The 15363-nt window shown below is 41.6% G+C and overlaps 1 protein-coding gene across 4 annotated transcripts in view; it reads left to right on the plus strand.

Annotated features, from left to right (window-relative positions):
* The window catches only part of SMYD3 (SET and MYND domain containing 3), a 1185047-nt gene that overhangs the window by 227839 nt on the left and 941845 nt on the right, over positions 1–15363 (plus strand). For all 4 annotated transcript variants that reach the window (XM_073545143.1, XM_073545142.1, XM_073545139.1 and 1 more), the window contains exon 3: positions 14387–14494. In XM_073545143.1, coding sequence (XP_073401244.1) covers positions 14387–14494 — 108 coding nt within the window. The remainder of the gene's footprint in view (positions 1–14386; positions 14495–15363) is intronic.

Consider the following 15363-nt stretch of genomic DNA (forward strand, 5'->3'; position numbering starts at 1 on the left):
TGGTTTGAAGTACTCCTGGCTTTTGGTTTCCAGGCTGTTGCACAATGGGAAGGGAGCGGGGGACTGCATCGGGAGTGCGGAGTGTGCTGTAGGGACCACCCCCCCAATTGGCGCACGTTTCTACACATATATAATACAGCATTTTAGCCTCCGGAAGAAGGATATACTCCGAAACATGTCGGATCTCAGGTTCACTGCACGTCCAATTTACTTCGTTTTTTAGGTTTGGAGTGTGGGTAGAGATATTCATTTGATTAATTCCACATAACCATCCATTTTCTATGACACCATTTTCTGTTAGTGTTATTGGGCTTGTTATGTACTATATCAGCATCACGTAACAGTACTTCATTTCCGGTGTATGTTTTATGGATTTTTGATAAATGTATTTTGCTGATTACATACATTCTATTATCTGTAATTACGGCTTATGTGACTGTGGTGCCACCCTGTGGTTTCCCACTTTTTAATTCATGTCCTTTTTAACATTTTTTGTATTGTTAAGATTAATAAAATTTTTACATTTTTTGTATACTTTGCTTCTTGTGTACAGTTCTTTATATGTTCTATCATTTTAGAATGATGTATATGAGGGCTTATAGATCCTTGCTGTACTTTATGTGGGAAGAACCTATTGACATGTTTTAAACATTTTTCACCACACTGTGTTCTTCCCCATGTTCATTTGTGACGTCGGGCTTACATCTGAACCTACCGCAAAATGTGATTCAAGCGTACTCGCCGCTGGGGCCATTGACTCACTGTGTACTCTCTCGTGCAAACTTTTTGGGCGTATGTGCCTGCTGGAGGCAGATGCCCTGTCGCAGTGTGCTACATGTGGCTAACAGCTTGCTCTAGGCGTATACACAGGAAAATGATGCACATCAGAGCACATGGTGACTAACTCTGCACCATTATGGTCAACGGCCCCCATCGGCGCATGAATCCCGTTGTGCAGGGGTTTCGGATGTAAGCCCTGATGGGACCTCTGAATGTGGGGAAAAGCGCAGTTTGAAAGGGCACTCATTTTGCAGGCGGAAATATGGAGGTTGTAAAGGGCAAGCATGCATGGCTGAGATTATGCAGCCAGTGAGAACTCGTTGATCAGGCAGCATATATCAGCTCTTGGGTTCCATTTAAAAATGATTATCATTTTATAGAAATAAAACATACTTATTGTGTAATAAAGGTATTGGGAAGCAAGGAACAATCTCCTGGTGCAGAAAAGCTCAGGGCTGTCATCGATTTTGAAATTTAGTTGCCTTACTATATATGTCAATTGTATATAATGGCACGCAGGTCTGTGAAATGTAAATCCTTCAACACATATCTTCTATCTGTTTCTGCATATCCGAGCAGTTTGCATTTTAATATATGCAACTGATGCATTAAGTGCTCTGTGTGTGACAAAGCACTAAGAGGTGAGTACCTTCAGAGATTGTTTCCCTGCCCAACACCAGCCGCTTTAGCTTGATTGAAAGCTCACTGTCTGTGTGACTTCAGGAGCCAGGCAAATATGTCAGTCAGCTAACAATCAAGCTATCGAGGCTGGTGCTGGAGACAGCGGCTCCTTAAGTGCTCTGACACACGTAGAGCACCTAATTTCTCATTTGCATAAAGTTTAGAATACTATTTACTTGGGAATGCAGCAACAGATAGAAGTTAAAAAGCGGTCATTGTATTTACATTTCAAAGACCTGCATGCGCATATGTGTGGTTTAGTGGGAAGGGGATGATCTTATTGACAGGTTCACTTTGAACATTAATATACATTATATCTGTCAGGAACACCACACTACACTTGCTCACTGAAACAGTGCACGTGTCCTGAGTAAGACAAACTGTGCTCTAGGATACCTGTGGAGCAGGCAGCAGCAGAGAAGATACGTGCTCCAGACTAAAAGAACCTAAAGCACGTGACTGCTATGGGCGTTGGCTAAACTCCAGAGAGCTAGGAGCTGCAGGAAAACTCCTAGAATGGTAACTATGGGACAAAGTTACCAAGGGGCATAGACAGAGATGTAAACAGATTAAGCAGAACAGGCCGGGGTCAAAGCACGAGATAGCACAATAATACCAAAGGGCTAGACAGAACGGATAGTCAGGACGTAGCCAAGAAGTCAGAAACCAGAGAAACAGATATACAGTACAGAATCAACAGGCAAACTCACAACGGGGGACAGAACCGGGTCAGAACCATATAAGCCAGCTAGAAGACAATCAACAGGCACACAGGGGTCACCACACTCGGCCAAAGGCAAAAGTATAACTGATGGGGATTGGCGTTTCCCACGGCTATAAGAAGCTCTCCCTGAACCAAAGAGAGGCCACAATAATTAGCCCCAGGCGTGCAGGTCAAAAGTCTGCACTAGGCTCAAGATATTAACCCCTGACATGCAAGTCAAAACCTGCACTGGGATCATGACAATATTCATGCTTTTCCTTACCTAGTACTTTAAAATGTTATTATTTAGCTGACTGTTGCCGCCACATGGTAAAAGCTGATTACGTGTTATGTAATCTCATCCCGAATGCTGAGTAATACTGAACACCAAAAGCGAATGGTGAAAGACATCACTGAGTGCTTCTGCAAGCTCTGTCAGATAGTCATCTTAAGGAAAAAAAGGCTAGATGACCGCTTATATGCCTTACTTAGCATGAGACTAAGTGGTCTTTGGTTTCAGCATTGTCTTCCCTCAGATGTTAAGGACTGAACTGATTTGGAATACTGATATTGCAACAATTAGGGGCAACATCGGCTGGTAGCATCCTCAGGACATAGCCAGAGGTCGGTACACGGAGCAGCAGTGTAGTTGGAATGATAAGCAGGAATCATAGTCAGGGTATAGCCAGAAGGTCGATACACAGAGCAGCAGTAGGATGTTGAGGATAAGTGGGAATCAGAGTCAGAATATAGCCAGATGTCAGTACATGGAGCATCAGTATAGTTAGGAGGATATAACAGGTAACATAGTCCGGGTATAGCCAGAGGTCGGTACACGGAGCAACAGTAGGATCTTGAGGATAAGCAGCAGGATGGAAGAAGCTAGACTAAAGGCTGAAAGCTCAATAATCTCACAATGAAGGAAGTGCAGTGCAAGGTTTAAGTAAGGTGTTCAGTCAGGAGATCAAAAAAGCCAAGAAGCCAGAGCTGCCTATGGTCAGCATGCAATACATAAAGTGCACATGCACATATTAGTTTCTAACTGTACTTTAAAATGAGACATTTAGCAAACAATTGATCAGTTCTTTGAGCCACCCCACCACGCCAAGGCATTCTCATACGGGGCAGTACTACTATACGTTTTTTATATTCGTTGTGCCATTACGGCCTCCTAAATGTATTAAAAGCAAGACTGTATAAAATGCAAACGTACCTGAAGCATTTCTGAATTACTCCCGTGGTGCCAGAAGGGCAAGCGCAGGTAAAGGCCGACCAGGTCCTGACATGGACATTTCAGATCTGACCTCCACACTGCCAAACCAGCAACCATAGATGAAGGGTGAAACAGGCCCAGACAGGTGCATAATCAAATAGAGCCTGGGGGAGGGTAGGGCTGCTGTATGTGTGTACAGCAGCCTAGATCATTCACAATAAAGACAGATAGAATGGAGTGCATATCCAAGCGTGCACGGCAAAAAGTGGGGGTTCTTGGCTTTTTTGTCAATCAGGAGATCACAAGGTTGGAGACATCAGGGACAACACAGGTACTAGTATATGAAGAAACTGTCCAGTGAGCTGAATAGCTCAGAGGGAAGAGCTAAGAGCTGCTGCCTGGTGCACAAGAGCTGCTCGGTTCGAATCCTGACTTTAGGTTCCTTCCCCTGTAATCCTGTGAACAACTCCACTATTGTTGATTGAATTGACAGAAAATTACTAAAGAATTACTGTCTACTGTACATAGTTGCCACAGGCTGGCAGGTCCAATTTGACACATGCCCCCTTGGCTGGTTATTAAGAGATCCAATAGGATGGTGTGTTGATTTAGGGCTTTAACACTTAACTATTCAGAATAGTAATATCATCAAAAGCTTCATCAGTTACATTATCAATGAGTTTAGTCAGCCGTTCTATGTTGTGTGAGTTGTATATGTTTAAGCTGGTGATAGTGAGACTAAGAACAAACTTAGTAAACCTGAAGTATGTATCAGAGGTTTACTCTTAATAATAAATTTCTTCATCAAATGTATTGGTATCTGTTCAAAGTGTATGCTATCATAAGATATGGCCCATGTAGCCATGGTCAGTATAGCCAGTATATATGGCAACCCTATCACGAGGTAGAAGTTTATAGTCCTATGAGCCACATACATGTCTTCTGGAAGTTATAGTGGTTTGCAAAAGTATCCCCCCCCCCCGAATCCCCCAACACCTTATTTCATTACAACTTGTGTTTAAATATTTTTGTAATCTGGTTTTTGTGTGATGCATCAGCACTAAATAGTCTAAGTTGGTGAAATTAAGTGAGAAAAATATAGGCATAAATTAAATTTATGGGATCAAATAACTAAAAATTGGTATGTGCATATGTATTCACCCCTTCAGCTATAAGACCCTAAAAATTTCTGGGGCAAGCAGTTACTTTCATAAGTCACGTGCTTAGTGAAACAAAGTCCACCTGTGTGCAATCTAAGTATCACATGGTCTGTCAGTATATACACACGTTGTCATAACACAGCTATTTGGTGACCCCGAACCAGGGACTCCTTCCCTGTCCTTAATGCTAGGTGGTGACCTAGCTCGTCCTACTCCCCGGGATACTTCAGATGGCGAAGATGCCGGGGCCTCCGTCCTTGCCTTACCTCATGAGTTAGCCCTCTGTCTGTTCTCTTCCGACACCCAGGGAAGAGGGGGCACTACTGTGCACTGTATTACACCAACCCAATAAACAAGGCAACACAAATAAGGGTAAACAGAAAACTCCAGGCAAACAAAATTTTCACTCACACGTAACAAAGGAATGCATCGGGGTGTGAAGGTAGGGGAATAAACCAAAACGAAGAAGGATAAGCAATTACCACGTATACAAACCAAACAACAGTCACTAATAACTCCTCAAACTCTCCTCATAAGAACTCCTCTCCCTATGTTGGCCATGCAGCAAATGCTCTGACAAGGATTTGTAACAGAGCCCAGATTATAAAGGGGAAAGGAGTGGCTAACCGAGCTCAGCTGTGAGCACAGGGATTTCCAACATGGCTGATTAACCCCTGTTCTGCCAGAAGAAATAAACATTTAAACTGAAGGAGAAGTGCTTCTACTCAGCTCCTGCGTAGGAGCAATCAGGCGCCGTTGTCTTCTGGCTCCACACTGTAACACCATTAACTCCTTCATGACCCAGCCTATTTTGACCTTAATATGAACCTAGCACTCAACTTAAAGGTATTTGTAAGGCGGTTTATTGTAGTACACGAAAAAAGACGTTTCGGTCAATGTGACCTTCTTCAGTTACGTGTGGTATATAGATTGTGTAGAGCTTATAGGCATCTATCAGAAAGGACGATGATGCTTTAGGCATTGAGGAGAATGATCTCTCTAAGGTAATGAGCTTGTCAGTATATAGGTGTCCACCGCATCTGGAGGCACGTTTGCCCCTCTCCTATATACTGACAAGCTCGTTACCTTAGAGAGATCATTCTCCTCAATGCCTAAAGCATCATCGTCCTTTCTGATAGATGCCTATAAGCTCTACACAATCTATATACCACACGTAACTGAAGAAGGTCACATTGACCGAAACGTCTTTTTTCGTGTACTACAATAAACCGCCTTACAAATACCTTTAAGTTGAGTGCTAGGTTCATATTTGTTGCTTTAACGGTTTGGGAACCTAACCTTAGCACCATCTTGAGTTGTGCTCACGGTGTTCTTTCTATATTTTGACCTTAATGACCTGGCCATTTTTTGCAATTCTGACCAGTGTCCCTTTATGAGGTAATAACTCAGGAATGCTCCAACGCATCCTAGCCATTCTGAGAATGTTTTTTCGTGACATATTGGGCTTCATGTTAGTGGTAAATTTAGGTCGATAATTTTTGCGTTAGGACATTATAAGGGTTAAAAGTTGACCAGCAATTTCTCATTTTTACAACAAAATTTACAAAACCATTTTTTTTAGGGTCCACCTCACATTTTAAGTCACTTTGAGGGGTCTATATGGCAGAAAATACCCAATAGTGACACTATTCTAAAACCTGCACCCCTCAAACTACTCAAAACTACATTCAAGAAGATTATTAACCCTTCAGGTGCTTCACAGGAACTAAAGCAATGTGGAAGGAAAAAATGGACATTTTAATTTTTCCAACAAAAATTTTCTTTTAGCATCAATTTTTTCATTTTCACATGGGTAACAGGATAAAATGGATCCTACCATTTGTTAAGCAATTTCTCCTGAGTACACCAATACCTCATATGTGGTCATAAACCACTGTTTGGGCGCACGGCAGGGCTCAGAAGGGAAGGAGCGCCATTTGACTTTTTGAATGGAAAATATGCTGGAATATTTAGCGGTTGCCATGTCGCGTTTGGAGAATCCCTGTGCACCTAAACATTGGAGCTCCCCCACAAATGACCCCATTTTGGAAACTAGACCCTCCAAGGAACTTATCTAGATGCATAGTGAGCACTTTGAATCCCCAGGTGCTTCACAAATTGATCCGTAAAAAAAAAGGACTTTTTTTTCACCAAAAATTTCTTTTACCTCAGTTTTTTCATTTTGACATGGGCAACAGGATAAAATGGATCGTAAAATGTGTTGGGCAATTTCTCCTGAGTACACCGATACCTCATATGTGGTCATAAACCACTGTTTGGGCGCATGGCAGGGCCCGGAAGGGAAGGAGCACCATTTGACTTTTTGAATGGAAAATTAGCTCCATTCGTTAGCGGACACCATGTTGCGTTTGGAGAGCCCCTGTGTACCTAAACATTGGAGCTCCCCCACAAGTGACACCATTTTGCAAACTAGACCTCCCAAGGAACTTATCTAGACGTGTGGTGAGCACTTTGAACCCCCAAGTGCTTCACAGAAGTTTATAACACAGAGCAGTGAAAATAAAAAATATTTTTTTTACCTCAAAAATGATTTTTTAGCCCGCTATTTCTTATTTTCACAAGGCTAACAGGAGAAATTGGACCACAAAAGTTGTTGTGCAATTTGTCCTGAGTATACCGATACCCCATATGTGGGGGGGAACCACTGTTTGGGCGCATGGGAGGGCTCAGAAGGGAGGAGCGCCATTTTTGAATGCAGACTTTGATGGAATGTTCTGTGGGCGTCATGTTGCATTTGCAGAGTCCCTGATGTGCAAAAACAGTAGAAAGCCCCCACAAGTGACCCCATTTTGGAAACTAGACCCCCCAAGGAGATTATGTAGATGTGCAGTGAGCAATTTGAACCCCCAAGTGCTTCACAGAAGTTTATAAACGCAGAGCTGTGAAAATAAAAAATCAAAAATGATTTTTTAGCCCGCTATTTTTTATTTTCCCAAGGGTAACAGGATAAAGTTGTGGTCCAGTTTGTCCTGAGTATGCTGGTACCACATATGTGGGGGGAAACCACTGTTTAGGCGCACAGCAGGGCTCAGAAGGGAAGGAGCACCATTTGACTTTTTGAATGGAAAATTAGCTCCAATCATTAGCGGACACGATGTCGTGTTTGGAGAGCCCCTGTGTGCCTAAACTTTGGAGCTCCCCCACAGATGACCCTATTTTGGAAACTAGACCCCCTAAGGAACTTATCTAGATGCATATTGAGCACTTTGAACCCCCAGGTGCTTCACAGAAGTGTATAACGCAGAGCCGTGAAAATAAAAATTTTTTCCTCAAAAAAATTATTTTTTAGCCCGCAATTTTTTATTTTCACAAGGGTAACAGGAGAAATTTCACCCCAAAAGTTGTTGTCCAGTTTGTCCTGAGTACACTGGTACCCCATATGTGGGGGGAACCACTGTTCGGGCACACGTCAGGGCTTGGAATGGAAGTAGTGACGTTTTGAAATGTCGACTTTGATGGAATGGTGTGTGGGCGTCATGTACGTTTGCAGAGCCCCTGATGTGCCTAAATAGTAGAAACTCCCCACAATTGACCCCATTTTGGAAACTAGACCCCCCCAAGGAACTTATCTACATGTGTGGTGAGCAGTTTGAACCCCCACGTGCTTCACAGAAGTTTATAACGCAGAGCTGTGAAAATAAAAAATATTTATTTTTCTCAAAAAATGATTTTTAGCCCACAATTTTTTGTTTAAACAAGAGTAAGAGGATAAATTGGACCCCAAAAGTTGTTTTCCAGTTTGTCCTGAGTACGCTGGTACCCCATCTGTGGGGGGGAACCACTGTTTGGGCACACGTCGGGACTCGGAAAGGAAGTAGTGACGGTTTGAAATACCGACTTGATGGAATGGTCTGCTGGCGTCATGTTACGTTTGCAGAGCCCCTGATGTGCCTAAACAGTAGAAACCCCCCCACAAGTGACCCCATTTTGGAAACTAGACCACCCAAGGAACTTATTTAGATGTGTGGTGAGCACTTTGAGCCCTCAAGTGTTTCACAGAAGTTTATAACGCAGAGCCGTGAAAATAAAAAATCATTTTTTTCCCACAAAAATATTTTTTTTAGCTCCCAATTTTTTATTTTCCCAAGGGTAACAGGAGAAATTAGACCCCTAAAGTTGTTGTGCAATTTTTCCTGAGTACGTTGATACCCCATATGTGGGGGGGAACCACTGTTCGGGCACACGTCGGGGCTTGGAATGGAAGTAGTGACGTTTTGAAAATGGAGGGAGCACTGTTTGACTTTTTGAACGCAACATTAGCTGGAATAAATGGTGGTTCCATGTCGCGTTTGGAGACCCCGTGATGTGCCTAAACAGTGGAAACCCCTCAATTCTAACTCCAACCCTAATCCCAACACACCCCTAACCCTAATCCCAACCCTAGTCATAACCCTAACCACACCCCTAACCCTAATCCCAACCCTAACCCCAACACATCCCTAACCATAATCTCAACTCTAACCCTAACCACAAGCCTAAACCTAATCCCAACCCACCCCTAACCTAATCTTAACCCTAATTCCAACCCAAACCCTAATTTCACCCCTAACCCTAATTCCAACCCTAATTCTAACCGTAACCCTAATTCCAACCCTAACTATATTTCTAACCCTAACCCTAATTCCAACCCTAACCCTATTTCTAACCCTAACCCTAATGGAAAAATAAAACTATTTTCTTTATTTTATTATTTGATCCTACCTATGGGGGTGATAAAGGGGGGTTGTATTTACTTTTTTTATTTTGGTCACAGTGATCAAAATGAAAAAAAATGAATCTGCAGACGGTAGGTCCCGGCGGGCGCACTGCGCATGCGCCCACCATTTTCCAAGATGGCGGCGCCCATGATCCAGGACGGCGGGACACCGGGACGGCCAGAGGGACGTCTGAGGCACCGTGGATGGTAAGAGGGGGGATCGGAAGGTGGGGGGAGCGGAGGGAAAGGGAGGGGGAGCTGATGGTAATGGAAGCGGTACATAGCCGCTGTCCGTCGGTGGCGGGGGCCGATCGCCCCCACCAGTCGGTGTGGGGGGGTCGGGTCTCGGTCTCCAGCCATGCCCGATGCTATTGCAGCATCGGCCATGGCTGGATTGTAATATTTCACCAATTTTCATTGGTGAAATATTACAAATCGCTCTGATTGGCAGTTTCACTTTAACAGCCAATCAGAGCGATCGTTGGCACGTGGGGGCTAAGCCACACCACCAGGGGTTAACATCAAATGGTCATCTGTGTTCGGGTCGGGTGACCTTTCAGTGACCCCAGTCACCCAACCCGCAGGGGGGCAATGAATTCATGACGCTGCATAGGCATCATGGGTCGGATTGGCACCGACTTTCATGACGCCTATGTGGCGTCAAAGGTCAGGAAGGGGTTAAGCAAGAATCACCACTATCCAAACAACACCATAAAGACCAACGAGATCTCGAAACAAGTCAAGGACAAAGTTGTTTATATATAAAAAAAAAAAAATCCCAATCTCTGTTGATCCCCAGGAGTACCATCAAATCCATTATCATCAAATGGAAAGAACACAGTACCACAACAAGCATGCCAAGAGAGAGCCTCCCACCAAAATTCTCAGCCGAGGCAAGGAGGGCATTACTCAGAGAGGCAGCACATAGACAAAAGGTAACCCTGAATGACCTGCAGAGTTCCCAAGCAGAGACTGGAGTATCTCTCCATATGAACACAATAAGTTGTACACTACATAAAGATGGCTTTTATGGAAGAGTGGGCAGAAAAAAGCCTTTACTTACACACAAAAATTGTAAGGCTCATTTTGAGTTTGCCAAAAGACATGTTGGATACTCCCCAAGTGTATGGAGATCAGGTGAGAAAAAACTGAACTTTTTGGCAACCAAGGTAAATGCTTTGTCTAGTGCCAAACCAACACAGCTCATCACCCCAAGAACACCATCCCCACAGTGAAACATTGTTGTGGCAGCATCATGCTGTGGGGATGTTTTTCAGCAGCAGGGACAATGGTCCGCGTCGAGGGAAAGATGGATGGTGTTAAATACAGGGATTTTCTTGAGCAAAACCTGTTTCAGTCAGTCACTGATTTGAGACTAGGACAGAGGTTCACCTTCCAACAAGACAATAACCCAAAGCATACTGCTAAAGCAACACTCCAGTGGTTGAAGAAGAAACGTGTAAATGTTTTGGAGTGGCCTAGTCAATCCCAGACCTTTATCCCATTGAGAATCTGTGGTCAATCTTTTGAAGATTGCTGTTCACCAGAGGAAATTATCAACTTGAAGGAGCTGGAGCAGGTTTGACTTGAGGAATGGACAAAAATTCCAGTGGCAAGATGTGGAAAGCTCATACAGACTTATCCAAAGTGACTTGCAGCTGTAGTAGCCAGAAAAGGAGGCTTTACAAAGTACTTACTATAGGGAGGGGTAAATAGTTGTGCACACTGAAGTTTTCAGGTATTTTGTCCTGTTTTTTGCTTCACAATAAAAAGAAAACCAAATGTTCACAGTTATAGGCATGTACTTTACATGAACTGATGAAAACCCTCAAAAAAACTTAAATTCCAGGTTGTAAGGTAGCAAATCACGAAAATGTAAAAAAAAAATCAGAAGTAAACCATATCAATGGTTGCAATCTCGGGGATGACACTGTGGAGTAATCATAATATGCATGAGGGTTAAGTGTGGGTTGAATTCACTGTGAGGTTATTATGTAGTGTGGCATAATTGCTGTGTACCGCCTGTAATATTTGTACCTCCCCCTGATTTTAAAAGTTGGGAGCTATGACTCTGCCTAATCCTCCAACTTTTTTTTTTGGGGGGGAGAGGGTGTGAGGGTATGTAAAGGGGGGCCCAACTATGAATTTTGCTATGGGGCCCTGGGATTTTTATGTATGCCATTAACCTTAAGAATTATGTTTTAAGTGTAAATAAATAGCAAATCCATCAAGTGTTCATACATATTTATTCTGGTATTAATTGGCTCTCTGAATTGAGATCAGAAATGTTTCCTTGAATCATAGCGTATTTTGGTTTAAAAATTCAAAGCTTTTTTAATAGCATGGAAATATACTGCCTAGGGAGAAACTACAGTGTAAGGCATAGCTTGAAACTCATTTTACACGACTAGCATTCACAGTAATACTGTGAGCAAAACTTGCATAAAATACTACAATTAGTTCATCCACTGGTTCATTTCAGATTACACTATGTTAATTAATAAGCAACATAAACTGTAAACCATAACATCTATTAAGTTGCTTTAACTTTGGTTCAGTAATTAATGGATTTATTCTTTTACTTGTCAAATTGAAAAACTGGAAATTCTGAAATGTTGATGCTCTTATTCAAATTGTAGAGATGTTTTATTTGAAGACACAGATCGGGGTAAATGAAGGCACCACAGTCCCGAAAGGCCAGTTTTACATATAGCATTGTACATCTTTTTTATTAAACTATGTGGCCAAATAGATAGTGGATATAAAAAGGTATATACACCATTAATAAAATTATAGTTTTTTTGCCATGTAAAAAAATTATACCAAGAAGAATTAGATCAGAACTTTTTTTAACCTTAAGGCTATGTGCACACGCTGCGGATTCACACGCGGATTTGTATCTGCGGATCCGCAGCGTGTGCACATAGCCTAAAATCTTTTTGAGTGGTAAAACAAAAATAACTAAAATGATGTGGTGCATAAATATGCACAACCTTCAACTAATGCTTTGTTGGAGTTTGAATTTATGACAGCATTCGATTTTTTTTGTTAAGAGTCTTATCAGCAAAGCACATCTAGAATTGGCAATGTTTGCCCACTCTTCCTTGCAGTCGTGCTCCTTGCGAGGACATTTCCTGTGTACAGCGCCCTCTCCAGTTAAACCCATACATTTTCAATTGGATTCAGGTTTCTGGCTGAACCATTACAAAACTTTGTTCTTCCTCTGGTGGAGCCATTCTTGTGTTGACTTAAAGGTATGCCTAGGATTGTTGTTGTGCTGAAAGGTGAAATTTCTCTTTATCTTCAACTTTTTCGCAGAGGTTTTGATGCAAAATTGTCTGATATTTTGAACAGTTCACAATTTTCTTCACCGTTACTAAAGCCCCAGTTCCCAGCTGATGAAAAACAGCCCAAAAGCATAATGCTGCCTCAGTATTGGTTTCATCAAACCATAACACTTTTTCACAAATGCTTTTGGAAGACTTGATGTACATTCAGCATTGTTGCACGGGTGCCGGCTGAACTGGAGCATCCAAAGAGTCAGTATAGATGATCAGCCACCCGCACAAATTTGTTTCAAATTATGCTTATTTTTATTAAAAAATTAGTTCACGGTGGTGACAAATAGCGATAGGTATAGTAGTAGGCTACATTTCGACCCAGCCTGGGTCCTTTTTAAATATCGCTATGTCCATAGAGCCAAGAAGATGTGGTGTATCGCACTCTTAGAGCTGTCAATAGTCATGTGGCATCTGTAGGGGCATGCTAAATGGCGCCAGAAGGAAGCTGTATATGTGCGCAGCCAGTGCTATTAGGAGTGGTGTAGGCCTTCTGGCAGCCTCCCAGTCCAATTTACTGTTTGTCTTTTCATCAATTTTTGAGGTACGTCCAATTCTAGGTAATCTATGGGGGTAGGCATTTGATGATGACTGCGGTGCTGTAGAAGATGAGTAGTTCCACACTCTGGTGTACGTTCAAGTGACTTTAATTACACATTTCTTGTTTGAGCAAACCCTTTTTCAAAATAATCCACTATAATCCACAGATAGGCATGTATGTACTAACAGATAGGCATCAAACTAATTATCTTCTACAACAGCACGGTTATCGTCAAACACTTACCTTCCATTTCTTACCAATTTGTACGCAGAGAAAGAAGGTCCTCTACATGTCGGTGGGACTGCAGAGGCTGCCTTTATTACAGGCTTATATTGGAGTTATGATAGTTGTGATAGGCACAACTACACCAGGTGAGCAATATCTCGCCCCTCACCCAAGCTTTAATTCACTGTGTCAGCCTATGTGTGCAGGTCTCTTTTCACTTTTTTCAGTTCTAGGTAATATCACTGTTGTGTAATGCTTCATAGGTATTTTTGTAGCTTTCTCCTGACTGGTAACTTTCAAAAAGAAGATCCCTTTTCTGTGTTGTAAGCTGTTTACAGACCATGATTTGCTGTATAATGTATTAAAAAAAATCTCAGGAGAATCTTATTAGAACAGTTAAACTTTATATGGAGTTAATCAGAATCACTGTAAATGATGGCAGCTGTGTACTGACTAAAACTTACATTGAGTTTAAATGTGATTGGCTAATTCTGAACACAACATTCTTAATTATAAGACTGTATTCTTACTTTAGTTTTGTTGTTTTTGTTTTTTTGCGCTGAAAAGATTTCAGTTTTTTTCTTAATGGATTTGTACAGTTTATGGGTGGCATTAAGGGTGGAAAAGGTTTTGAAATCACAACTCTTGGTGTAATATTCTTGCATGAGAAAAGCCTGACTTGATAACAAGGCTGTGTAGACATTTTATCCATTCTAATTGATTGAAATGCAAGGGTTTGGTAACTTTTCTTTTTTATTATTTTTTTATTTAAATGGAAGAGGAAATGAGTAGACCAATGAAAGACACTGACTGGTAGGGAATATCTGTGTGTATTTTCAAAGTTTTTTTTTTATATATAAAAATGAGTGGAGAACCAGATTAAGATTTTTTTTTTTTTTTGGGGGGGGGGCATTCAATAGAAATGCAGGCATAGTTAATGGTATAGTTAGTTTACTCAAAATGAGCAGAGGAAAAATCTTGTCAATCTTATTTTTCTGTAACATTTTCTTGTGTTTTTGCTTTTTTAGAAAAAGGCTTGGAAAGACCACAAAAGAGAATGTTTGTGCCTGAAAAATATTTTCCCAAATGTTCCAACTGACTCTGTCAGACTTGTCGCTAGAATTATCTTCAAACTGGTGAGTTTTGTTAGAATTTAAATGAAAGTATTTTAAGATTTCATCTGTCTCTGGTGTAAACCGGTAACAGCCAACAAGGAAAACTTTTAAATCTACAGAATATTCTCTCACCTTGCATCTGCACTTCTGAGGAGCCTTTTTACTCTTTTTAAAGATTACAGCATACGGCTAAACCCTTCATCCACTCCCAGTAAAAAGACTGTATGGGTGCTTAAGTCTATATTTATTGAGATGATGTGAACAACAATGGTAGATGATAACGGATAATATAGTGGAGGAGATTGGTGAACACAATTGTGGATGAGATCGGAGATTGATGAACACAATAGTTGATGAGATTGGGTAAACGCTATAAAGAAACAGACAGTGCAGTATGTCAGTACTGGCAGATAACAGCACAGCAATAATAAATGGTGCTATTATAACACTAAAGCAAAGATACAGAGTGCTGTCATATCAGTCTCAGGCATTATTACAGAGGCTGAGTAATACAACACACAATGCAATGAAATGAAAGGAGATATCTAATAAACTTAGGCTGCGAGCATTGCACTACCATGAACAGAAATGCATATAATTACATGCAGAGCAAGGGCATTACAACGAGCTAGAAATACATTGCACATATCATGGGGGCTGCATTATGGCTAGCCAACATACTGTAGATACAAAGCGCAACACATAACTGCATTAAACCCTCACCGGAATCCGCTTGATAGAAGCAGTGATTTTGCAGAGAGCAGGACACATGTGAGTCGCTCAGAGATCCGGGAGAAAATGGCTACAAGCTTGAAGCCCGGGAAACCTAAAGGGGCGATTCTAAACAGAACAACTGTTAAAAGGAAAGGATTCTAAATCCAAGAACAGGA

The sequence above is a fragment of the Dendrobates tinctorius genome, unplaced genomic scaffold (assembly GCF_039654945.1).
Source record: "Dendrobates tinctorius isolate UK_male_01 unplaced genomic scaffold, ASM3965494v1 ptg000140l, whole genome shotgun sequence".
Classification (NCBI taxonomy): Eukaryota; Metazoa; Chordata; class Amphibia; order Anura; family Dendrobatidae; genus Dendrobates; species Dendrobates tinctorius.